Source organism: Sciurus vulgaris (genome assembly GCF_902686455.1).
Source record: "Sciurus vulgaris genome assembly, chromosome: 16".
Classification (NCBI taxonomy): Eukaryota; Metazoa; Chordata; class Mammalia; order Rodentia; family Sciuridae; genus Sciurus; species Sciurus vulgaris.
Window position 1 is genome coordinate 60,684,130 of NC_136477.1, and position 23,575 is coordinate 60,707,704.

Sequence of the window (23,575 nt, forward strand, 5' to 3'; positions counted from 1 at the left end):
TTTATCTCCCAAAGTTTTTCCCTTGAGAGGATTTTTTTTTTAATTGTGAAAAAACACGCAAAACATAAATTTGAACTTTATTCTTAAGTGCACATTTCATTGTGGTTGTTGTACAGCCACCACCAACATCCATCTCCAGAACTTTGTTGTCTTCCCCAGCAGAAATTCTGTCGCCCTTAAATAACGAGTCCCTAATTCCCCCTCCCCTACCAGCCCTGCCTCGTGCCTCCCATTCTACTGGTTTGTCTCTGTGAATTTCATCACTCTAGAAACCTCACGAAAGCTGAATCACAAAATAATTTTTCTTTTGTGACTAGCTCCTTTCACTTGACATAATGTCTCTTCATAGGTTGAACATGCCTTTTATCTAGAGTTATATAGCCAAAATATTAAATATTTAAAAAATAAGCCTAAAGGAAGGAGCCCACATGCCTTACTATTTTTATTTGAGTCAGGGAAGTAAAATCCTTTTCCTTTTTGTTTTGATCTGGATGTGAGGTGTCCCCCAAAAGCTCATGTGTGAGACAAGGCAAGAAACTTTGGAGGAGAAATGATTGGGTTGGGAGAGCCTTAACCCAATCAGTGCATGAACCCCTGATGGGATTAACTGAGTGGTAACCAGAGGCAGGTGGGTGTGGCTGGAGGAGGTGGGCACTGTGGGCATGGCCTTGGGGGCGTGGCTTTGGGGCATGGCTGGGGCGTGGCTTTGGGTATATATCTGTATCTGGAGAGTGGAGTCTCTCTGTTTCCTGATCACCATGTGAGCTGCTTCCCTCCACCACACTCTTCCGCCATGATGTTCAGCCTCACCATGAGACCCGAGGAACCGAGTCTGCTGTCTATGGACTGAGACCTCTGAAACTGTGAGACCCCAAATAAACTTTTCCTCCTCTACAACTGTGTTGGTTGGGTCCTTTAGTCACAGCAGCAAAAGAGCTGACTAAAACGCTTTTTTTTCCTCGGACTCTTCTCAAAAACCAATTTTACCTAACTACCACTGACTGCACAGAATACTATGTTAAGAAGGATTGTGAGGCCATAAGTAAATGAGCTCTTGGAAAAAAATCTATGGCTGATTAGCACTTGTTTTCCATGGCCACAGTAGGTAGGACTCACACTGAAATTTAATATCTTAATTCTGTAATTAATTATATACTACTTAAAGTGAGTTATACTCATTTTTTTAAAAATGTTAATTTTATCTGATAGGTAGACCAACTATGTAGAACTCTTACTATTAACTATGTAGAACTCTTACTATTTGATGTCATATTGCTTTAGTAATTCAGTTGATACAACACTCAGTCTTCCTTTTCTACATTCTGGGCTCTATCTTCCAGGCTTTGGGATGGGGAACTGCATACAAAGATGAACAATTAGGGTATATGCTTTCAGGAAGCTGGTTAGCCAATGGAAAGGTCAAACTTTTACAGTTAGCTGTTTCAGATGGCAAACTCTATGGGAAGTTATACTCCATGTATGTATAAAATGTCACAATACACTCTACTGTCATGTACACCTAAAAAGAACAAATTTTTAGAAAGGCAGATTCTGATACAGAAGTAAGCCATTAGTCACAAGAATGGCAAATAGGAAATGCAAAAATTTGAAAATAGGTGGAAGAAGGATGGAATTTTGTAGTGAGAAAGTTGTTTTTGAGACCTCAAATTTGAAGTTTGATGAGGAAAGAATCAGAGATGACTTAGACCTAGTCAGTTCCACAGTTTGTTCTTTTATTTTTCTTAACCAGAGGGAAATAGGTGGGCCTGGTGGCACATACCTGTAATCCCAGAGGCTCAGGAGGCTGAGGCGGGAGGATCACAAGTTCAAAACCAGCCTCAGCAAAAGAGAGGTACTAAGCAACTCAGTAAGACCCTGTCTGTAAATAAATATTAAAAAGGCCAGGGGATGTGGCTCAGTAATTGAGTGGCCTTCAGTTAATCTCTAGTACCAAAAAAAAAAAAAAAAAAAAAAGTTTGGTTTATTATATAGGACAAGCAACCACAGGGTACAATAACATTAAACTTTCTAGATATATATATATATTTTTTTTTTGCACTACAATCCTAAGTTTTATTCTTTCAATTTGAAGCCATCACTTTTCACATATTCCTAATGCCCTCTTTTGTTGAGGATTAGGATCTAATGAAGAGGTTGGCTGGGTGAGGGGAGGCCAGGCAGGTAATCTATATTCAACTAGACCTCTTCTAGAAGCCTTTGCTGAATATATGCAAATGGCACATTAAAGTACTTTTGAATGACAGTCATTTTGCAGGGTTGGAGAGAAGCAAACCATCTGGAAATTCTGAGCTCCATCACATTTGCAAACATTTGCTAAAATAGAAGCTTGAGGAGGCAGACGCAGAAATGACAGAGCACGGAAGGAATGAATGGAATACATACCAGCAAACACCACTTTACGCCGCACTGTGAGATTGACGTGGCCTTGCTTGGCAGCTTGTTGCATAAGCTGGACCACGAGCTGGTGTGATTTCCCAATTACTGGCGTCCCATCCACACAGATTAATTCATCGCCAGACCTCAGGCGGCCGTCTGAATCAGCAGCACCCAGTGGCACGATGTGACCAATATAAATCTGTTGGGTAATTGGATGATGGATGAAATGTTGCCCTCTTGATTTACTATGATACCGATGGTCCCCTCATTTCTGGGAATAATTCAGTCCGATTTGGGTCCACATGTATGCCACCAGCATTTATTGAGCACCCACTGTGTGTAAGGTATCTGCTAGGTGCTGCAACAATTTTTAGATTGGGAAAAGAATAACTATTTCTTGCTTTGTTCCTTGATGCTTATCTGTGGTCTCCTGATGATACTCTTTCTTTTTCCCCTTTGAAGAAATAAATCCCTTTACCCACTTCATTTATAAAATCGTTCTTCCTTTCCTTTCTACCTAAGAAAACTCCTTTCATAAACTGCTAATTTTAATTATAATATTACTTCTTTTTAAGGGTCCAGCACTATGCCTAGCAATAGGGTAGACCCAACAAATACTGTCACATGAATGAATGAATGAAGCAAATTCTGGCCTGAGATCCCCATTGCTGTGGTTTTTTTTTTAAGCACCAAAGGCAGACCAACCTTTATATTTCATGTCTTCCTGTTATATTTGCTGTTCACTAAACTTGAGCCAAAATATTTGTGTGTGCCCTGCTTTCTTAGTATGCTACAATCACCTTTGTGTGACATCTGGAGTTTACAAGGAACTTTGACAAAACAGTGGCTAAAAACATGGAGCCTGGTCTTGGGCCCTTATCAGTTGTTCCATTTACTAGCTCTGTGATCTTGGGCAAGTTAATGAACCTTTCTGCATTTTTATCTTCTAATTTGACAACTGGGGATATATTCATGTGTAAAAAGGCTTTAAAACAGAACTTGGCACATAGTAAGTGCTCAATGAATAACACTGAAAGCTGTTATCACAAGGAAATGAACAATACACCCCTCTAGCTCTCTTTATGCCTGTTAAAAGAACCCCGTCATGTTACGCGGAATTTATTCTAAACCCAAAGAAGCCGAGGCCCAGGGAAGTTCCAAGTCTGCTGACCCTTGTTTAGGGTTCTTTCCTCACTCCGGTAAAGATAGGGTCTTATTTTCTCGCGTCTGTCATGCTGCCTGGTAAATACTCTCTGCACCAGCCACCCCACCTACAAAGCGCCCTACCTGCTGGCACACAGAACACACTTAGCCAAAGGGATCAGGCCCTTGATTTATTAGTGGATGCCGATCCCCATCCTGCTTTTCATTTGCTACAGCTGCTACTTTCCACAAGCACTAAGATGAACTTTAGGAAGGATCTCTTTCCTTCCTCCTCATGACAAGAAAAAAAAAAAAAAAAACCAGAAAAAAGAAAAGAAAAAGCTCTCTGACAGCCCAGGAGAATCCCACACTGCTCAAGATGAAAGAGCCAGTGCTGTGTCTAGCTGGACGCCTGTCTTGGTGGTCTGTCACTGCCACCAATTTGCTGCGAAATCCTCAAACACGGCACTTGAGGAGAGAAGCATACAAAAGACTCACAGGTTCCCCTGGCTCGTTTCCACCTAGAATTCTAAATCCGAATCCGGTCTCTTTTCTCCAGAGGAAGATGTCCTGTTCCTGGTAGTCTGGAACTGCAGGCAGGGGAGAAGGAAGGCAGATTATTTTGCAGATAAAAGGAAACACGTCCCTAAGATGAGCGCAACTTTAGGACCCAGACTACTGACGCATGAGCAGATGAAAGCGTTTCAACACAGACAAACGGAAGCATCTAGACGGGTGAAATAACAGAGGACACGGGCACGACGAGTAAACAGACCGGTCCCTGAGCCCTGAGTTCTTCAAAGGACTATCGCTGTTTGATGATCCCTAACCCAGTCCACCTAAGCCCGGAGTCGGCATTGACTGCTTTCCTCAAAATTGTTAAGTAGATTTAAAAAGTTTTATCGATTATGGGATGGAAGAAACTGACTTGGGCTAACAAGAGTTTCTGATCAATTTTTTATTTTTTGCTTTTTGTGTACTAGGGGTTGAACCCAGGGGTGCTCCACCCCTGAGCTACATCTCCAACCCTTTTTATTTTATTTATGTAGTTTTTGATTTTGAGACAGGGTTTTGCCAATTGACGAAGGCTGGCTTCAAACTTGCAATCCCCCTGCTTCAGGCTCCCGAGCTGTGGGGATCACAGATGTGCATTACTAGGCCTAGTTCTAATTTATGTTGAAGTCGCTTTTTTCTTAAGATAATCCAGATGAGTCAAACTAATAATTTGATTTGTGAGATCCTTTTCAACAAAAAATTACTCTCAAGGGTTGGGGGTATGATTCAGTGGTAGAGTGATTTCTTATTTGTTAGGCCCTGGTTTTGCTCCCTGGCTCTGCAAAAAAACAAAACCGAAAAACCTAGTACTTCCAAATACAAAGTTTACATGATTTTAAAATAGCCAACCTTCCATGGTGACAAAAAAAATTCCACACTGGGCACCATGGCACATGCCTGCAACCCTGGCAGATCGGGAGGCTGAGGCAGGAGGATTGAGAGTTCAAAGTTAGCCTCAGCAACTTAGCGAGGCCCTAAGCAACTCAGCGAGGCCCTAAGCAACTCAGCAAGGCCCTGTCTCTAAATAAAATCCAGAAAAGGGCTAGTGATGTGCTGGGTGGTTAAGCACCCCTAGGTTCAATCCCCGGTATAAAAACATATCCAGATTAATCAATCACACCTCATTGTTAAAATGACTACTCCAGATTCTGCCTATATTTCAACATTTTAAGTACTCATTTATTAGCCAATAACTTGATATATTATGTTTAATATTCAGTAATGGCAAAGAGCTTTAACATAAATATCATTTTTAAAATGATATCATTTAAGAATATCATTTTTTAAAAAAGAAATATCCAGACAAAAATGCTTACTATACATGAAATAATTCTATATACCACTCTGTTACTTCACTAAGGTAATAAAAATGGGTATTTTTATTTAATTTTTAAAATATACTTGAAGGTATACATATGGTGTTTTACAGCCTATAAAGTGACATCACTTTTATTTAAAGAGAACATATATGATTAAGGTGCTCTGAATCCTTGAGGAGATTTTAAAATACTGTTCTGCATACTTTCTGGTTTGTTTAATCAATGGGATTTGGGGTTGAAGAAGTGAGTAGGTTTGAAAATGTTATTCTTTTCCCAAATTTGTATAGTAGGATAGAAAAGAAGAACATGGCTGTTTAGGTTTCTGGTTAGTGAGAGTGTCCCTTCTCAGGGACTTGCCCCTGAGCTTAAGGCATCTACTGACAGAATACGCCAAGAGGGAGGGAATGGCAGGCGGGTATGAGCCAGAGGACTTTGAGTCTGTTATTCTGCTTGGGCCATCTGCATGCTCTGGCTTTGCACAGGTGCTTTTTATCCAAACCTCTTTTATTATAATTGCTGTGGCTAAACAAGCTTGGCAACATCACAGGATGCCCGTAAAAGCAATTGGAGAGTAATATTTTCTTGAGCACACTAAGGTAACTATATATATATATTTTTTTTTCCTGTTCAAGTAGCTAGGTAAAGGGTATTTGCTGTAATAGCCTCATTGAAACAACAAATTAAATCAAGCAGCATCTCGTCTTTGGTTCACTCAAGTAGGAGGGTTATTACCCTAATCGACGAGCGCTGCTGTTTGCCAGCCTCCGGGGGGGCTGGGAGGGCTTGGCTGAAGTCCACCAAGGACCAGGAGGCCTTTCTGTGAACAGTGCAAGGGCCTCTGCAGAGACCTCCAGCCCGGCTGTATTTTTCTTAGCATCATTTAACAAGGGAACATTTGCCCGTCCCACAGGGACTCCAAATGGAGCACATTCCTGCCTTATGGTGCGGCTTTAGCTGTCAGCCATCAGGAAGGGAGGGTGTGGCGACCGACTCGGGTTTATCACACAGTTCAGCCCACAGGAAGGAAGCTTTTGGTTCTTCTGGAGAATCAATGGGAAAATGGCCAACTTAGAGAGTTTTCTATCAAAAACAAAGCCACCTGATGACCCTGGGGATATTAAAGGCACCACCAATGAGCCAGGGAACACAAACACAGACAGACAGACACGCTACAAAGGAAGTCTTTTGGTACTTCAGTTTTAGCATCTTAACAATTTGACTTTTCCACCGATGAACTGTCACTTGCCCAGATGTAGGGAGGAACCGGTGTTGAAACTTATGGGATCGTAAAATCTTCCTCCTCTGATGCCACATCTTTCTAAATGGTCCCCCGCCCGCAAAAAAAAAAAAAAAAAAGTCAGAGTCTATTAGAATTGAGTTTTTATGATGCAGCGGGGTAGAGCCATGTTTATATTAATATGACTTTATTTTTATTTTAGTGAGGCTGATCACATGGAACTAAGAAAACCTTGTCCAGTTGTCTTCGTTTCTAAGTCTTGCCTGGGAGACCATCTGAGCAGTTATTCTCCTCTGGGTAATGCCAGTGACAAGTCAATAAAGCACTCAAAAGACTTCCTCTGATAACGAGAAACAGTGGGGTGACCAGGTTGGCCGAGGCCCCTCCTGGTGTCCCCGTGCACAGACACACGATGGTGAAGACATGAGTGTCACGTGTCATCTCATCTAATGGTTGACGCTCAGTCAATGAGAGCGCCCCCCCTTCCCTTCAGGGCACATTATTTTCCCCTCCCTTTTCTGACCTTCTCCCCAGGTCCCCAGACGGATGGGAACATCAAACAGGATGAACGATAATGGAGAGATACAAGTTTACAGCAGGTCCTTACTCTGACATTCTCCAAAATTCGTGGAACTGATTTCTCTCTCTCTTTCCCCCTTGCTCAATCCCGAGGCAGGCGAAGGTGACATAGCTGGAATTAATTTCACAATTTTGCAAAGCTTAATGTACATTCTTTGTTAGTTCATTTTAATTTAGTTGTGATTGATAAGGAATGCACAGCTCAGTACAGTAGGTCAAGGCTGCTGTGGATTTTAAAGGACTATAGTTTGATAGGTTTTTTTTTTTTTTTTGCATTTTTGCTTTTTTTTTTTTCATGAAGCTAGAATTTCTACTTGTACCCTTGAGAGTTCCCTCTGACTTCTATTACCACCTTAGATTGTTCACATTTAATTAGACTCAAAAGTACATATTTTCCAATGACCGTGTTTCAATCATGTCACAATCTATAGAAGGTTTGTCTAAACCCTCATTGCCTTTTGAAAAAAATCTAGGTATATCTGTGGCACTGTGACACTCTAGTAATGATTTAGGAGACTACTGGGTTCCAGATGGAATTCTCCCTTGAACGAATACCTGTCCAGGTGAATTTTAGGCAGTTCAGAACAGAACAGTCTCATGCTTAGACACACAAATTGTCAAATCTGTCCAAGATTTGAACAAACACATACAACAGGAATTGTTGTTAACAGTTCTAAAAATCTAGAAATATCCTGAGCTCCTTAGACAGCATGATGAAGGAGCTTCAGTCATTAATTCTAAACTTGTAAGCCAGTCACTCCAAAGCAGGACAGGTTGACAATGTTGCTTGATATAATAGCTTTGAGATTTTTTTTTTTTTCTTTCTAAACTATATCGCCATCAGGCAAAATTTCAATTACGAGCTTTGAAAATTCTTTTGAAATAAATGCTCCTGGATGCTAGCCAATTTCCCCGAACATTTACTAATAAGATGGTGTCAATGTCGTTTTTAAAGACATGTGCACAATTGGTATGTTATCCGGAGAAAATACAACATGGCTTTTAAAGGGGCTCAATGCTTGTCTTTGTTTTTAATTAAACATTGAAGCCCTTCAAAGGGACTCATTAACACATCTGTAATTCGGATCGATTCATTTTGACACTGCTGTTTTGGCAAATGGCCGTGTGGAGAAGATGGTATTTTATAAAACATTTAGACCATGTGAAGGACATAATCAAAAAGTGTTCAGCTGGGCGCAGAGGCGAATGCCTTTAATCCCAGAGGCCTGGGAGGCTGAGGCAGGAGGATCGTGAGTTCAAAGCCAGCCTCAGCAACTTAGCAAGGCCTTAAGCAACTCAATGAGACCCCGTTTCTAAATAAAATATAAAAAAAGGGCTGGGGAGGTGGCTCAGTGGTTGAGCACCCCTGGGCTCATCTTCACATTGCCCTTAACAATAAAATTAGAGATAAGATATTTTCAACCAGGAGGGGATCGTCTGGTACAACTAAGGAGCTGCTACAGACTTCAACTTTTTTTTTTTTTATTGTAAACAAATGGGATACATGTTGTTTCTCTATTTGTACATGGAGTCAAGGCATACCATTTGTGTAATCATAAATTTCCATAGGGTAATGTTGTTTGATTCATTCTGTTATTCCCCCCCCCACCCCCACCCCAGACTTCAACTTTGATGTTTTTCCTGGAGTGCTTTGCTCACTTCAGTGTGGAGGGAGGGAGGGAGGGGCAGGGAATCACATCTACCCAGGGCAGGTCCTGGATGTGTGTTGTTGTTCTTAAAAGACAAGATACAAAACAACCTAGGGCAATGGCAGAAACTGATCTGGGATAAAGTCAAATATTGATTCCAGGACAAGATCAACTCGGGTCCCTTCACTCATACTGTGAAAAGGAGAAACTTTGTGACAGCTACAGAATAATTACCACGGGTGGGGGAAGGTGCATCATTATTGTCACTTAGCAGGGAGGAGGAAATCCATGGGAACCTTAACATCAATTAGGGCGCTGCTAAGGCTCCATTACCGAGCCTCCAATCACCACGACGAAATGGATTCTCATTTGTGCCGTTCTGTCTGATTCCTTGGATGTTACAGAAAGTGAAGGGGCAGAACTGAACCATCCCACCTATTTCATTCCAGCTGCCATTTGAGCCATTTCGATGCTGACAGCAGCTGGTTATGGTCACATTAGATATTATTTTTATTCTGGTGAAAACTTTCATAAAAATTGGATAAAATACCCAGATCCTAAGAAACGCTATTTCCGTCAGGGTGAAAATGAGTTGGAGCCTCCTATTGAACAGGTGTATGAGAATGGTCTTGCCAATCCAGGAGGCCCCTGCCAGCACTTCCAAGTGCCATTTATTCTATCACAGTGAGATGCGTACGTGGAAAACTCAATCATAAATGTGTACTGCACGGAGGAAAGCAGAAGGGTGGTCAATAAAGCAATAGCTCAACATCCCCTGAAGTCGGGCATCGATTGGAGGAGCCGCCTGGTTCGAAAGGAATGTGTAGGGAATATGAAAATATTCCCCTCTGGAAAACATTCTTCAGTAGTTCTTTTTTTTTTTTTTTTCCTTATTTAAGTGAAATCATTACCATGAGGGAGGAGACCAGTAAGGCTGGAACCCAGGCTTATATTAGTTGGGCATCCCTGATCTAAAAATCTGACATGCTCCGGAATCTGAAACTTTTTAAATGCTGATGCGGCACCCACCGCCAGCAGAAATTCCACAGCACCAAACTTAAGTTTCCTGTACGAAATTATTAAAAGTGGCATATAAGTTGAACTTCAGGGTAGGCGTGTAAGGTACAAATGGAACGCAAATGAATTTTATGTTTAGACTTGGGTTCCAGCCCCAAGATACCTCATTATGCACATGCAAATATTGCAAAAGATGAAAAAATTCCAAAATCTGAAATACTTTGGATCAGGGATACTCGGCCTGTGCTAGCATCTACTGTGTGTGAGAGAGGGATATTCCAAAGAGAACTCTGTACCTTTCGTCCTGGTCTCTGGGGTACTTTAGGGGTGTATTTCTGGTCTGGGGACTAAATAAATGCCTTTTCAAATTAGCTGGCTTCTGTCAGCGTAGGGAGCCGTCAGCCAACACAGCCTAATTCATGGCAGGTATGTTGAAAGAAGACCATGACATCTCTGCCTTGAGGAGGAAGAGGAGGAAGGGGTCCCTGAGCAAGGGGGCTCTCCTGTGCCCCCTAACAACTGTGTTCCAACCAGGGGCATCGCCCACTTTCCTTCTCAGGCAGGGCTGCTGGCCTCGCTCCCCTCCTGTTTGGGTCACCAAGCAGCTGAAGTCTCCCAGCTGAAGCCCTCCAGCCAGCAAAGGAACCCGGGTCCTACCCCTCGCCAACCTCTGCACTGTGACCTCGCGGGGGACCTGGCTGAGAGGTGACCACAGCTGTGGCTGGAGCTAAACCCGTGCCAGGGGCGGCAGAGACAAGGGGTGGGCCAGTGATGCGCTTCTCTCAGGGGCCCTTCCACCCCCATTCCCTCTCCCGACACAGTGTCTGCCCACTTGGTGCCCCAAGGAAAAGCAGGGGCAGAGAGGTCACGGGTGGGGCGACCCTGATCAGCCACTCAGGAGAGAGCGTCAGAGGTGGCCATGTCCCCCAAAAGGCTCACCGGGCACCACCTAAAATTCAAACTTTGTAAGAACTTTCGTGGTTGCGATGAACAAATATCATTTATGGTGAAGAGCTTTTGAAAATCATGTCATCGAAAGAAGAGAAACGTTGAAGGGACAACAGGCTTATCAGAGCCAAGAAGTTACAAAGTACACCATCGCCAACTTATTTTTATAAAAAAGGTAAAACCAAAGAAAACACTTACCTACTAGATTAATAATTTAGACCCAATTCACTGTTTTTTGTTTTTTGAGGGCATGTTTAGAAAAACTAATAATGGTTAAAAAAAAAAAAAAACCAGTATTTTTTAAAACCAAGAGACCCACAAGTAAGCATTTACTGTCTCCTCATTACCTCTAAAATCCTATTTTCTTCTTACTACCCATATATATTTATGTTCTATTATCTGTCCGAGCTGGTCGTGCAAGACATGAGCTCAGGGAAGAGTGAATGAGACAGCAGCTCTTATCTGCCACTTCTTTTAACTGAAGAGAAACATAAATGGATTTTTATCCAGGCTGTTTCTTGGATGACCACCCGTTCCTACCCCCTTTCCTAAACTCGAGACATCATGGAGCCTCCACGTGAATATCCAGCAGATTCTGCTTTCTGAGAAGCTCTTGGCCCTCCTCCCGATTTACCGTGGTCCAGTTTGCACACTGAGCCTTTGCCAGCTTCAATAAGCGGTGAGAGGAAGCGGTGGCCCTGGGGAGGGTCTGGGGAAGGCAGGAGCCCGGGTATTACTCACGTCGGTTTTCATACATGCTCCTGGACTGGGCCCAGATTTTAAAAGGATCTGGTTTCTTCTGCCCAGAGCTGTCGGTCTGGTCCGGAGCAGGAGCCTCCGCAGGTGGGTACTCCGGGAGCACCTGCGTGCTGTGGCTTGGGGAGGCGGTGTGCAGGCTCCGGTGGCTGGAAACGCTGTGCTGGGAACTATTCTGGCTGTCTTTCCTTTCCAGTGGTTGCTGAAAGTGAGCAAGTGAAAAGGCCAAGAAGAGATCATTGCCGATTCTCCCCGAGGGGGCGTGTTCCACCAGTGTGGCTCTGCCGGGCACTTTTGCAAACACATACATAAATACATCAACAACATTTGGGTGTCCACCTTCTCTAGTGAATGCAGAATGCAGATAAATCCCCAAGTGATTGGCAGACAGACAGAGGGGCAGGTCAGACAGAAAGACATAATCACAAAGCATGCTGTTCTCTGGGCTGCAGCGAAAAACAAATCCAATTTTCATCACTGGGTTCTGGGCTAAGACACTAGGCTTGTTTACTGCAACATATATTGGCTTTAACCTCCTTGTTCCTTGACAAAACTATGTGACTCAAAATACCATAAGTGGCTTAGCCATAAGGCTTTAATATCTAGAAGAAATACAATCAGGGCTAAAAAGGCTCTTTGGGGTACCTTATGTTGCAGTCTTTGATACTAGAACATGCAAGCCCTCTCTAAAGGTTTGCCATCAGTTCTTCTAGACCAGGAGAGGACTGGGGTTGTAGCTCAGTGATCTAGCATGGGTGAGGCCCAGACTTCAATCCCCAGTACTGCAAAAGCAAACACAACGATCATGCACCAATAAAAAAAAAAAAAAAAAAAAAAAAAATGTGGAAAGAAAAAACAATCAACAAACAGCCCAGGAGAAACAGAGGCCAGATCTTTACAAAACCATGCTTAGTTCTCATATGAGCATGGATAAAAGTTAAAAAAAATATCATGTGAAGAGCTTTCATAATTGTTAGCTACTCAGTTTTGCAGGTGTGCTTTAAACGTCAAGACCAGTGGCATACACCTGTAAATCCCAGTGGCTCGGGAGGCTGAGGCAGGAGGATTGCGAGTTCAAAGCCAGCCTCAGCAACTTAGAGAGGCCCTAAGCAACTCAGTGAGACCCTGTCTCTAAATAAAATATTTTAAAAAGGGCTGGGGATGTGGCTCAGTGGTTAAGCATCCCTGGGTTCAATCCCCAGTACCAAAAAATAAAAAGTCAAGACCAATCTTTATATAAAAGTTTACTCCTGGGGGTCAGCCTCCTTAAACTCACAACTTGTCCACAGTCCAAGTAGCATTCAAAGTTGAGTTCCAATTAAATTTTAAGAGAATGAGCCAGTTCCTGTTCATTAAAACCAGCTAAGCAGAGGCCCTTCCCGTTTTATGACCTGCTCCTTGAAAGGCAACTGAACAGAGAGCAAAACCTACCGGGAGGAAAAGTACTGGGTAGGAAAGAAAATAACTGAGTTCCTATTTTCTTCAACAAAAGACTGTGGTGATTCCAGGTATTCCGTTTCCCCTATTCATAATAAAACTCCTAAAATCCTGCCTCCTGTGGAAGAGATGTCACATCACCACAGTCACGTGCTTGAGCATCCTGGTGTGGGGTGGAGGAGAGGAAGGGCATCTCTATCCTCTTACAGATCCTGTACAGCCTGTGTTTTTAAAGTAGCTCATGCGATCTTCAGCCTTAAGTGCTCTGTTCCCTGAAGCTCTTCCACCAGGGGTTATCACCAATCGTGCTCCTGAAATTTCCCACAGTCCCTTTCATTTAATTCTCAGGTCCCTCCCCTTCCTCCCCTTCTGGTCCTTGCTTTGGAACAAGTATCTGAAGAAAGTTCAAGAAGGACCGAGGCTTCCTTTACTCCTGACTACTGAAGCTCTGGCTGGGATTCAAAATGGAGGAAAACCAGGGGTGTATTTAGTGAAGGTGAGACAGGCCGTCTAGAATCACACCTGGCGTGCCTGTGGGAGAAACCTGAGCACCGTGTTCCACACTTGGTGAAACTCTAAGAGAGGCTTTCCTTCCATCCCATCCAAGGGGAAGCCAAATGGGAGACACCAGGAAGAGGCATGGCATCTGGGTGGTAGTAAACGGCAGCACCAACGTCCCCTGGCCCTTGTTCTCTGATGATGAAGAGCCCAGCTCAGACCTGGATGGATGAACATTCCAAAACCTGAACCAGACCCTGACTCTGACCACTTCCAAGCGCTCTCAACCGCTGTGCACTGGCTATCAGGACAGGTGTCTGACTTCTGTCCCAGGAGGCAACCCCTGGCTGCTACCTTCCCAGAGAAACCACGAAGATTTCCAGGGTGAGAAAATGATCGAGGCAGATACAATATCCATTCTCTTTTGCATGTGAGTGGGGGTTTGTTTTTCTTTGCATGAGTTCCATATAAGGGTATTAGTTCTAAACAGCCACGTAAAGGATCAGCATACTACTGTTGGTGTGCACACTCACCACAATATATAGGAAAAAAGTGGAATTATGACCAGGTGTGATGGTGCACACCTGTAATCCCAGCAGCATGGGAGGCTGAGGCAGGAGGATCGCGAGTTCAAAGCCAGCCTCAGTAACTTGGCGAGGCCCTAAGCAACTCAGGGAGATGCTGTCTCTCAATAAAATATAAAAAGGGCTGGGGATGTGGCTCAGTGGTTAAGCAGTCCTGGGTTCAATCTCTGGTAAAAAAAAAAAAAAAAAAAAAAAAAAAAGCGGAATTATGTGCAGCCTTTCCCTCTCAACTCTATATTTTGCTGTATTGATACCTTCTTATTTATTAAGTGCAGGCAAAATTATTCAATTTGTAATGCATGGGGAATCAAGGCAAAATTTAAAGTTCTTCTCATGCTGACATGCACTTTGATCAAAAGAGAATTAATGGGGACTGTTACTTTTTGGTTTTGTTTGGGGTGGATACAAAAGGAAATTTCCAAAAAAAAAAAAAAAAAAATTATAAGTAAAAGAACAAAACAAAGAACCTCAAATGTCTACCCTCTCTGAGTGTCTCAAATAAGTGACAGATACCTGAGCGCCAGGTAGGTCTGGCAACCCTGAGCGCATTCCACAGTGCGCCTCCAGCCCCAGAAAGCCCTGGCCTCTTCTGCACACTGACTGTTCACCACAAAGCCCTGCTTGCTGCAGGAGCATCGCAAGGCAGCGTCCCTGACCGCCATCTCTCTTGTAAGGATACTCTTAGTCCCTGCACTATGGCCTTCTTGGGCCATTGCCCCTCGAAACCTAACTTGAACCTCTTCCACTCTATCCTTTCTCCTGAACTGAAGAAAAAGATCTTTCTGGCAACCCTACCCCACTGACAGAGTCTGAGGAAAGTGCTGGAACTTCCTGCTGCAGAAAACACCTCTGTGCTTTTACAGACTGCCACACAGGTGTGCTCGCACACACAGCATGCCACGCAAGTGACCTCCAGGCTCCTGTGATGTCTACTTCCATATCATAAATCTCCGGCCTGGAAGATTCATTCATTTCTTTTGGGACTGGAGATTGAACCCAGGGGTGCTTAACCACTGAGCCACATCCCCAGTCCGTTTTATATTTGATGTAGAGACAGAGTCTCACTGAGTTGCTTAGGGCCTCACTAAGTTGCTGAGGCTGGCTTTGAACTCACAATCCTCCTGCCTCAGCTTCCCAAGCTGCTGGGATTACAGACATGTGCTACTGGGCCCAACTGACCTGGAAGATGTAGATCTCTTTAACTAAAGAAGTGGCTTCAACATAGAGAGAATGTACAAATGAAATCCATTGGAAAGGCCTGGGTCACTTTTCAAATTATAATAGCCTTTCTCACCTCCCCAATAAGTGACTCATTTAGGTCCGATCTACCATACAATGACAGGTACAATCTGGAATGAGGCTGCAAAACCACTTCTCAGTTAAGCTGTACCTTGGAGTCCCTTTCAAATGCCATCTAAATTTTGTCCCTCAATTCGGCAAAGAAAAGTAAAGGCACATCCTGAGAATGTGCCCCCCAAACTGTGCCACCACTAAACTGCCACCAACTGGCTTATACAAGTGGCATATTAATGGGCAAAATGCATGAGAATGGGAAAGGGTACTCCATGTATGTAGAATATGTCAAAATACCCTCTACTGTCATGTGTAACTAAAAATAACAAATTAAAAAAGAGAGAAAAATGGGTTACGTGCAGAGTAATTTGGAAGATTTTTAGACTTTCCCCTTGTTAAGACTTAACGTCAAGAGCAGGGGCTGGGGAGACAGCTCAGTTGGTAGAGTGCTTGCCTTGTAAGCACAAGGCCCTGGGTTCGATCCCCAGCACCCAAAAAAAAAAAAGAGCCGGGAGCAGTGGCGCACACCTGTGATACCAGTGGCTCGGGAGGCTGAGGCAGGAGGATTCCGAGTTCAGAACCAGCCTCAGTAACTCAGCAAGGCCCTGAGCAACTCAGTGAGACCCTGTCTCTAAATAAAATATAAAAAGGGCTGGGGATGCTGCTCAGTGATTAAACACCCCTGAGTTCAATCCCTAGTACAAAAAAAAAAAGAAAGACTTAACTTTATGATCCATCTCAAATTCAATTAGGAAAACCAACCCCTTAATTTGAAAATGCATTCTGTTTTGAATATCTTCTTGGCACTCTGGGATTTTTGTTTTTTAAACTATGCCATGTGTAGGTGTGTGTGTATGTAAAAGTTCCAAATATGATTTTTATTTTCTGTGAGCATGCTAATTATTTATGATGCTGTCTTTTATCTGGTTATACCCTGAATTGTTCAAAAGAAAAGCTACATTTATATATCTCCCAAATTCAAGTTAACTTCCATGTCTTTTCTAGATTACCCCCCCAAAGACTTGGGACTTAAAAGTAAATTCGGTTTTGAACTAGTGACAGCCTAGGACCAGGTTTGCATTTAATGTGATTGTCTTCTGCCTCGTACTTTTAGATGAGACACCGGCCCAAAGAGAAGCGGCTACAGCAAAGACCCACTTTCAAGCTTTTTTTTTTGTACCAGGAATTGTTGAACCCAGGGGCACTTAACCCCTGAGCCATATCCCCAGCCCTTTTTTATATATTGTTTTATTATTTAGAGACAGGGTCTCGCTGAGTTGCTTAGGGCCTCTCCAAGTTGCTAAGGCTGGCTTTGAACTGGCGATCCTCCTGCCTCAGTCTCCTGAGCTGCTGGGATGATAGGCCTGTGCCACTGGACTCAGCTACTTTCAAGCTTCTTTCAAGGGACCCTGTGCCTCCTAAGAACGTGGACGTTGAGGAGCATCCGGTTCATCAATGACAGAGTATTATCCCAGGCCCTCCTCTGACTACCTGCAATGGATTTATTCACTGTACCAACAAGCATGCATTCATTGTCCGTCATGCCTGTGTCAGAGACTGTGGGCAGCAAGGGATAAATAAGAAGAGACAGCACCTGACCTCCTGGAATTTATACCTGAGTGCGTATCTGATAACTGTGAATGTGTGTGCGTGGATGGATCTTAATCAAATATTCATACTATATCGATAACTGTCTACTGCAATGTCCTTCAGATTACGTGGCAAAAGGAGCCTGTAGAAGAATGTTCCATTAACAGACACAGCACCTTCTAAGTCCCCAGGGCAAAAATGAGCTTGGACTGTTTGAGGGACAGAAAGGCTAGTGTGTCACAGCAGGGGAATGGGGGTGGGCGTCTAGGATGAACTTGGAGGTCAGCTAATGCAGGTGCCTCCAGACTGTGGTGAGGAGTCTGCATTTCACTTCTAGCTTGGGAGAGGGGGATCCGCTCATGAATTTTAAAGTAGCCAACATATTTCCAGAAAGTTCTGTCTGGCTTCTGGGTGGGGAGCTGACTTGGGAAAGCAGTGGAAGTAGAGAGGCCAATGAGGAGGCTGTTCCTGTGGTCCCCTGAGGAATCAGACCTGGCTTATAAGAGGACAGTGGCTGTGACCAAGGCAAGGAGCAGTGAGAACTGGTGCTGGATTCAAGAGACCTTGCTAACAGGTTGAAGGGGAGAGAGGAGGAAGAAGGGGAGGTATTAGAAACAGGGCACCCGCCCCCCAGGTCTCAGGCTTGAGCCCATGCTTGGAAAGAGGTGCCACATTTGAGACAGACAGTCACTGTATTTGGTACTGGGGACTGAACCCAGGGGTACTTTACCACTGAGCCACCTCCCCAGCCCTTTTTATTTTGACAGAGAGTCTAAGGCTAGCCTCCAATCTGGGATCCTCGTGCCTCAGCCTCCCACGTGGCTGGAATTACAGGCATATGCCACTGCAGCCAGCCATGCTAATATGTTTGAAGTAAGAATTTGATTTCTGAGTCTCGCATCACAGCAAACTAGGAAGAAGGAAAGGGGCTCTATTTTGAAAGCTCCACAGAAGTCCTTAGCCACACGCTGGCCCTGAACTTGTATCACAAGACCTTTTCAGACAGAACTGCGCCAACCTCCCCGAAATGAACGATCCTGACACTGCTTACTGGCAGGCCCGGAAAATCGGGAAGATGCAATGGTTTTTATAAATGGAAATGAGAAGGGGGAAATGAACTGATCGGTATTTCAAAGAATGATTTTGAAATGGAGGTACTTCTAAAGTGAACTGGAAAATATTTGCTCGGAAGAGCAAATGAATATAGACAGCACTTAGGAGCTTAAATGATGAAAAGAATTCATGTGGCTTAAAAATGACAAAATTGATCCATTTTAAAGCCAAAATTATTTACAGTTCACTTATCTGCCAAGGCCCAAGGCCACTGCGGCAATTTATATGGACAACAGGAAATATTCCAAGTGCTGATGAGGTCAATGTCATTAAAGGTTGAATGAAAATCAGAGACTCGGATCCAAAACCAAGCAAAGGACGGTTCTTCTCTCTGTCTCTGTCATTACTGATGGGCCGAAGCAAAATGACTTGTTCCCAAAAGGCAAGTGAAAGGAGTTAGTGGGGCGGGGGAGAGGAAGAAGTCCTGACTGGATATGAAAATGAACTTGGCTTCACCATGCCACGTTTTAAAGGAATCAAAAACAATGCCCAGGCCCAGCACAGTGGCCCACACCTGTCATCCCAGTGGTTCTGGAGGCTGAGGCAGGAGGATCGAGAGTTCAAAGCCAGCCTCAGCCTCTTAGTGAGGCCCTAAGCAACTCAGCGAGATCCTGTCTCTAAATAAAACATAAAAAGGGCTGGGGATGTGGCTCAGTGGTTAAGAACGCCCTGGGTTCAAACAAAGAGAAAAAGAAAGAGAAAGAAAAAAAATAATACAATGCAAAGTCTTTCTTCTAGGGGGTTCTAAGGGTTCTCCTCCAAACATGAGCCTGAGCCAAGTTGTGTGCGAGGTGAGAGGCCAGGAAATGGTTTCCTGGGTACACCTGCTCTGCCTTCCTCCCATCCTCCATTCTCACTGCTGCCCCTGGGGAGCTTTGATACGATCTGTGTCTGTGCAGGTTGTCAGACACAGGGCCTCAGGGGGCAGGGAGAGAAAGGAGAGAGAGAAAAAGGCAGGTTCATAAAACGGAACGAGTCAGGTGGGGATCACTCCATGTGTGCACTACTGGAAGTCTTTGTGTCTCAGTGACTAGTTTTCCTTTAGCATCCCTTCCCAGGGAAAAGGGATGGTGGAACAAAAGCCTGTTGTTACTACTATCTTTTATCTTGCTAGGTTTGCTAGTGAAAACGGTGTGAGTTTTTTAGTAAGTAGGAAGATCTGTCTCCTTAGTAAACAGAGTACAACTTTCTTTTATCTGACAATAGCTAAAAATCTGGTTATCTATATCACTCGGGCTGCTAGGGAACTCCAAAGTCTTTCATAGCTCAGTCCCAGCACTGAATTCCATCCTGTCCTGACTTTGTGTGACTACTTGCGTGGTTGTGACCGGCAGCTGAATGATCTTCCTAAGGTGTATCCTTGTTTCTGTGTGGTACCTCTGCCATATTAACTGCTCAACATATGTTCTTATTAGACTGCGATTTTCAATGGTGAGGGTCTGTAAAGATCTGTTCATGGGGTTACTATTTCTCTCGTACCATTCCATGAAAGCAGGAGTATTTTCTGTTTTAGTTCTCACTGCAAACGTGCACTGGGTGTGGCAATGGAAGACACCCAGTGAATACTTGCTGATGGAGTGAAGCATACAACACTCTGGGAAACTCCAAAAACAAATCCCTTTTCAATGAATGGAGTCATCAATACACTATTTGTCTATGAACTTCAAAAAGAGCAATGCCACAACCATCAACCTTTGTATTTATTATTGTATTTCCAGTGTCTCTCACCAAACCTGACACTTGATAAGTTCTTTTTCTTTTTCTTTTTTTTGGTATTGGGGATTGAACCCAGGAATGCTTAACCACTGAGCCACACCCCCAGCCCTTTTTATATTTTATTTAGAGACAGGATCTCACTGAGTTGCTCAGTGGCTGAGTTGCTCTAAGTGGCTGAGGCTGGCTTTGAACTTAGAATCCTCCGGCCTCAGCCTCCTGAGCTGCTAGGATTACATGTGTGAGCCACCGTGCCCAGTATTTGATAGGTTTTTTAAATATTGGTTTATGGAATAAATGGATGAACAGATGGATGGGTAAGTAGATCAAAGATGAATAAGTAAGGATGGCAGTACATATAGATGGATGGATGGATGGATACAGAGAGACACGAATGGACAGATGAAGAAAGAGAGAAAGAAAAAAAGTTAGAAATGGAAGTAGAAGGCAAGCCCAGGTGGATGTAACTTAAAATACAGGGTTTGGTGTGATCCTGGTAGTTCTAAATTCTCAGACATAATGTCCTCGTGTGATTTAGACTGGCGGTCTCAGTTAAGTAACTTGCCAGTCAGGATGATTAAGTTGGGCCAGAGAATCTGTTTTCTAGAGAGATCTAAAACCCAACAGCAAATATGTCTTATTTTTGTCTCTGTTGTTTGGAAGAAAAAAAAAAAAAATCCCTGATATTCTAGAAGTTCTGATATTAAATTAATACAATGTTATTAAGACACATTCACTGTCCCCAGTGAGGCTATAAATCACAAATTCAACATTCACACTAAATCTAGTAGGTGAAGATGTTTATTAAGCATGAGCTTGTGGGGACTATCCAGGAGGGGAAATATGACATTCTGCTCTAATAAAGACTAATTAATTATTGCAAACGTTAAAAAAGAAAAAGGTGTGAAAGCAGAAGGAAGCTGTCAGTCACCTGAGGAAGCCAATCAAGTCAGCAACCTCTAAGAAAAAAATATAACCAAAACCCCACCGTCCTGGCTTCAGAAACCATATTCACAGAGCTGCTGGCAAATCTGAGCGAGTCATAGCCCGGGCACAATAAGTGTGCTTGTGATTATGCAGCCTGTATAAGTGGCCCAATCTGTCATGACCGAGTGGCTTTCAGGTACCAGGGCATCCAGCTTCCTTGTGGATTCCCCACCGGAAAATCCCAGCGTCATCTGTCTCTCTGGCAGGACATCAGTGAGATTCCGAGTGGGAGAGGGAAATGGCTTTCAACCCACCTGTCCACAGCTCCCACTGATCACAGATGTTAGCAACGCTCTACTGCCAAGAGCACACCTTGGCTGATAGCCCCCAAATTCTGTGCGGCAGCTGCCAGAGTCTACCAGCAATGCTGCGAAAACCATCATCCCTGTCCTGGCGCAGGTACTGGGTAAGGACAAGCCCCAAGTTGGGGGGCTTGTTCTTTCAGAACCTGGCAGCCACCACTCTGCTAGCTTGTGGTAATTAAGAGCCAGCAGACTGTGGCCAAAGCAGTTAAGAGAGCTTTTTTTTCTAGGAATGCAGCCTGAGTAATTGGCTTGCTGCTTGCTAATGACATGGCTCCTGCAAACATAAACTGGAGTGGACAATTCACTGACTGGCTGAGTGCAGGCTTTGTACCTGTTTGATACCCTTTGGGTTCACCAGGTAATTCTGAAACACTATGGGGAAGATAAGCTGCCTTTTGCCCAGTAAATTTAAAGAGGAAGCAAAATATAGAAGAATACCTTGTTACGTCTGGTCATGCGACCAGTGTCAAACTGCTATGTCTCCCCAGCATGCTTCTTGTCAAGACTTTGGGCCAAGTTGGGTGTGTAAAACAAACCCCTGTATCAGCCCAGCATGGCTGAGGGTGGGGCAGGGAAAAGGGTGGCTTAACACTAACCTGAGCTCATGAGACACATCTTCCAGAGTCACTTCTCTTTTTCTGAAGCCTGAATGGGTTTCTGTCTACAGGCAAAGGATAGGGGGACACACATGCGCAAATGCACACGCCTTAGCGTCTCTGTAGCTCCCGTGTGGACATCAACTGGCACATCCCTGCCTAATACAGACTGACAGGGGAAGCAGCCCATGGCACTATGGCACTATGCCCCTAGAATCACATCAGTGACTGCAGGTTTTTCTCTCTGGAGAACTTGGGAGTGGGGAATGCAGGAAGCTCCCTCTCTCCTCTTAATAAACTTCTGCTTTGCGCTGCCATGCTTGGAGACAGGTGGAAAGAATTCAGCCGCAGCGCTGGAAGCATGTAAAGTTTTAAAGGTCCTTCTTTCCCCCGGTGCACGAAGCTGACATCTCCCCACCCCCACCCCCACCCCCCCCCGCCCCGGCCCAAATCATTTTAAGTCACAAGGAAGTCCCTTTCTAGATCCCAATGCTAATGAATCCGAGAAAGCCTCTTCCACCCGGATCAATTATACAGAGTTCCAGATTTTGAATTTTGGAGTAGCATTTTAATTTGTTGTTAGTGCCCCAGGAGCAAAAGCATATACCACCAAGCCAACACACGATAACCTCTAAGCCATTAGCTAACACGTCAAGTAGGTAATGCATCTTCAGGGAAACCAGATTAGAACGGACAGCAAAACATTGATTTTTTTTTCCTTTTTTTTTTTAAAGAATCCTATACCTGCAGCATAATGCCGCTAAAGCCAGCAAAGCAACAAAGGACATTTCCACAGCTAGGAAATGTCTTATTCTCAGTGCTGGGGCAGCAAACCCTGCTCCACCTGAGCATGGACAAGCTCACCCTGCCGAGCGATTCTTCCTGAAACCTACAGGCTTTCTATTTTGCAAATAAGTCATTGGTCCGTGCATAAAAAAGCTCAGGGAGAGAATGAGTAGCCATGTGAACGGGCTGGAAACACCAGTTGAGAGCAGAGCTACCCAGGAAGCAGGTGGCCTTTTTTTTTTCTTTTTCCCCCCAAAGGAAACAATAGCATCTGTATCAAGTTAAAACCTGCTCAGAAACTCGTGGAATGGAAGGAGAGTTGTGATCCATTTGTGGGGAGAAGGTGCTAGCATGCTTTCTTTATTCCAGCGCCTTCATCTTTGCCCACGAATCAGTTAAAAGAGAAGCCCAAACACCCATCTACACCAAACGGATCCCCAGAACTTAATCAAAGGAAGCTCCTGGCTCTCCAGCCACTGGGAAAAGCATTTAGCCAAGTGAAGCCCGACCGACCGCGCATACCCTCCCGCCGCCAGCGCCACCCCCCAACCCCCAACAAGCACCAAGTAGCTGACAAGTCCTTACCGACTTTGGGCTCTTCTTGGGAACTGGCAGCCCTGGAAAAAAGAAAAAAAAAAAAAAGAAAAAAAGAAAAAGAAAAAGAAAAAAAAAAAAAAAAAAAAAAAAGCAACAAGGGGGAAAGAGATCATTAGCATATAAATGTTACCTTTTTCTTAAAGAACAACCCCCAGGTGTTTCATGGCAACCTAGCCATCTGCAGAGTTATGTCAGATTTCTCCCCAGCATCGGAGTTACCAGGCTGTTCATATCGAATCAAAGCCGAGGAGGAGAGCGAGAGGCAGATCTATCTGCATTAGCTATGCTGACTTGTACTGCAGCAGCAGCCTGGGGGTTGGGAAAAGAAATTCACAGACCTCAGCGGCCTGGGAAATTGAACACTTGGACAGAATCTCAAATGCTCTTCTGGATTAAGAGAGACTTAACTTACAATTAAGTCCAGGATATTTCCTTTCAGCACGATCCACTTGTCAATTGAAGCAGACCAATCAGGA

The 23,575-nt window shown here is 43.9% G+C and overlaps 1 protein-coding gene across 18 annotated transcripts in view; it reads right to left on the bottom strand.

The window, feature by feature from the left end:
- MAGI1 (membrane associated guanylate kinase, WW and PDZ domain containing 1) overlaps positions 1-23,575 on the bottom strand; it is a 692,610-nt gene that overhangs the window by 24,937 nt on the left and 644,098 nt on the right. For 13 of the 18 annotated variants that reach the window (XM_079114351.1, XM_079114364.1, XM_079114363.1 and 10 more), the window contains 5 exons: positions 23,088-23,119; positions 11,586-11,802; positions 7,259-7,342; positions 4,039-4,130; positions 2,404-2,596 (listed from right to left, as the gene is read on the bottom strand). In XM_079114351.1, the coding sequence (XP_078970477.1) occupies positions 2,404-2,596; positions 4,039-4,130; positions 7,259-7,342; positions 11,586-11,802; positions 23,088-23,119 (618 nt within the window). The remainder of the gene's footprint in view (positions 1-2,403; positions 2,597-4,038; positions 4,131-7,258; positions 7,343-11,585; positions 11,803-23,087; positions 23,120-23,575) is intronic. The other 5 variants (XM_079114368.1, XM_079114366.1, XM_079114365.1 and 2 more) reach the window with 1 other exon arrangement.